Genomic DNA, 2950 nt, shown 5'->3' with positions numbered 1-2950 from the left:
ATTTTTTTTTTAAATTTTATACTCTAAATATCCACAAAATAATATATATGCGTCTATCACTTTTAAATCCCCAGATGTTATTCATACAAAATACATTTCTTTATATATTAAATATTTTTACATCTGAATTATGTATGTTAATTCCATAACATTTTACAGTTATCAAAAATTTTCAAATAAATAACTCCGCATACATTCATGAAATACAAGAATGAATATTCACAATTCATTATTTATTTTTGTGTGTATTTGCGTTCATTTATACTCGCCACCGGTTGCCCATATGGGCGAGTCCTCCAGAAGAGTATTAGTCATTTTATTTTTTGGAGGATAGTGCAATTACAGATACAGAAAGATGCCCAAATTCCAGAAGCTTCTCCTGGTTCTTTAGCGTGCCAAGTGTTTAAGCACCCATACACGGGACCTCGATTTAAAGTCTCATCCGAAAGACTGATTAGTAATTTTAGTTGGCCAGCCCGGGAATCGAACCCACAATGTCGAGATTACAAGTCTCGCGCTCTAACCGATTGAGCTATGCGGGCTGGCAATTATTTATTGTTATTTATCAATGCTTATAAAGTGTCAACTAATTAAACGATCAGATCAGCTTTATATGTCACAATTATATTGTAACTGTCTCCCTAATTAAACATTACCTAATTGATTTTTGTCTGGAAGTTCTCTTTAATTGCTTGAACGAATACTGGAAAATAGTTAACTATGTGCTAATTACAGTGACAATGAGGGTCTATTTAATTTGATTGACTAATTATCGATACAAGATTTTGAAGTGAAAGTAAAATAATAAATAGAGTACTTCCGAGTGTCTATATAAATTTAATTAGATCTTTCAAGCAATTAAATAGTACCGGAAATAATTTTCAATGTTTTAGTAAATTTAATATCAATCTTGCACTTATAAGAGCGTCAATTCATTTGTGCTTGGACATCATTACATTGTATCTTGACTTTAATATTACTTAAAAAGTTTAGACATATTTTCACCACGATTTATATCAAGTTGAAAGAATAATATCACCAGGAAAACTCTCTTATTTTGGGGTTAAGAACTCGAGGTAAAAGCGACTGCTGAATTAATTTCTATATTACATCCTTTCTTATTATCTGTTTTCATATATTTATCTGTACATACAAGAAAAGGAACGGAAACTGTAACTGAAAGATACAAGTTTGAACAGATAGAATATTCATCATATCAATTATTTACGATATTATGAAGTATGATTTATGCATATATAAAACTATAAGGTTTATTGAGTTTGAATAGATGAAAACTGTTGACTATACCAGTATATATATTTAAAAAATATATCGCAAATCTTCGATGCAGGACGTAATTATGTTGTTTTTTGTCTTTTTTACAATTTTAGGCATCAAGAAACCCAGATGCAAAATTCGCGCGAATACAGAACACGTACAAGTTTTAGATTGTCATATCTGTGTAAACAATACTACGAATAGAAGTTATTTGAAAGGAATCTTATTATGAATAAGAGGTCATATTTGTGACCAAAATAAGTATATACTGGTTAACATTTGACAATGCACACTGGAGAAGAATATAGATGTGGAGTCTGTGAAGGATCATTTGCTAATGAACAAACTCTTAAAAAACATATGATAATACACACCAGTGATACAAGTTTTCAATGCGAAATCTGTGAAAAATCATTTTCTCATCAACATTATTTGAAAGAGCATTTAACAATACACACAGGAGAAAAACAATATGAATGCAAAATATGTGACAAATCATTTTCTCGAAATAAATATCTTAAACGACATATGAGAATTCATACAGGAGAGAAAAATCATCAATGCAAAATCTGCGATAAGTCATTTTCTATAAAAAGTACTTTTGACAGACATATGAGAGCACATACGGGCGAGAAGAAATACCGATGTAAAATATGTGACAAATCATTTGCTGATAACCATACTTTCCAACGACATATGACGATACACACAGGCTTAGGGAAATATAAATGTGAAATATGTGAAAAATCCTATCCACATTTTAATTCTCTAAAATTACATATGGCGAGACACACTGGAGTGAAATTTCAATGTGAAATATGTGATAAAACATTTACTCAAAACAGTAATCTTAAAAGGCATTTGATTACACACACCGGAGAAAAGAAATTTAAATGTGATACTTGTGACCGTTCGTTTTTTCACAAATCTTTACTTATATCACATATGATTATTCATACTGGAGAAAAGGAATATAAATGTGATATTTGTGACCGTTCGTTTTCTCATAAAACTATCCTTAAATCACATTTGATTACACATACAGGGGAAAGAGCATATAAATGTGAAATCTGCGACAGAGCATTTTCTAGAAAAGGTTCTCTTGAAATACACGTGGGGACACATACTGGAGAGAAGAAATATCAATGCAGTATGTGTGAAAGGTCATTTAATGCAAGTAATAATCTTAAAACACATATGTTACTACACACAGGAGAGAAGAAATACAAATGTGAAATATGTGACAAAGCATTCGCTCAAAAACGTTATCTTAGTAGACATATGAAAATACATTCAGAAGAATGTAAAAAATGTGTGCGAAAATCTGTGACAGACGGTTTACTCAAAAAAGCTATCTTGTCGCACATATGGCAATACATACAGGAGAGAAGGAATACAAATGTAAAATTTGTGAAAAGTTTTTTGCCCGACACATTTATCTTAAAGAACATATGCTGATACATTCGGAAGAGAAGAAATATCCATGCGAATTATGTGATACAATTTGCAACAAAAAGTAGACTTACAAAACATATGAAAATACACACAAAAGAGAAGAAATGATGATTGGATATCAAAGTTTCTTGACTATTTAAAATTGTAAATATCTACTACATGTTTTTGTAAGATCATTTTCTAAATAACGATATCTTCATGATATAATTTTGACAAC

The 2950-nt window shown here is 30.4% G+C and overlaps 1 protein-coding gene across 1 annotated transcript; it reads left to right on the top strand.

Moving 5' to 3' along the window:
• Positions 1-1057: 1057 nt before the first annotated feature.
• LOC132738473 (zinc finger protein OZF-like) lies at positions 1058-2736 on the top strand. The gene has a single exon (XM_060725977.1). It carries the CDS (start codon positions 1564-1566, stop codon positions 2734-2736), a length of 1173 nt encoding a protein of 390 aa, XP_060581960.1. The 5' UTR covers positions 1058-1563.
• Positions 2737-2950: the final 214 nt, after the last annotated feature.

The sequence above is a fragment of the Ruditapes philippinarum genome, unplaced genomic scaffold (genome assembly GCF_026571515.1).
Source record: "Ruditapes philippinarum isolate M1 unplaced genomic scaffold, ASM2657151v2 ctg1591_1_1_1_1, whole genome shotgun sequence".
Lineage (NCBI taxonomy): Eukaryota > Metazoa > Mollusca > Bivalvia > Venerida > Veneridae > Ruditapes > Ruditapes philippinarum.
Note: the sequence above shows the minus strand (reverse complement) of the source record. Positions and strands in the feature narration are given on the sequence as shown.

Excerpts from the sequence above, each read along its gene's own strand:
- LOC132738473 (XM_060725977.1), top strand. The coding sequence starts at position 1,564 with ATGCACACTGGAGAAGAATATAGATGTGGAGTCTGTGAAGGATCATTT.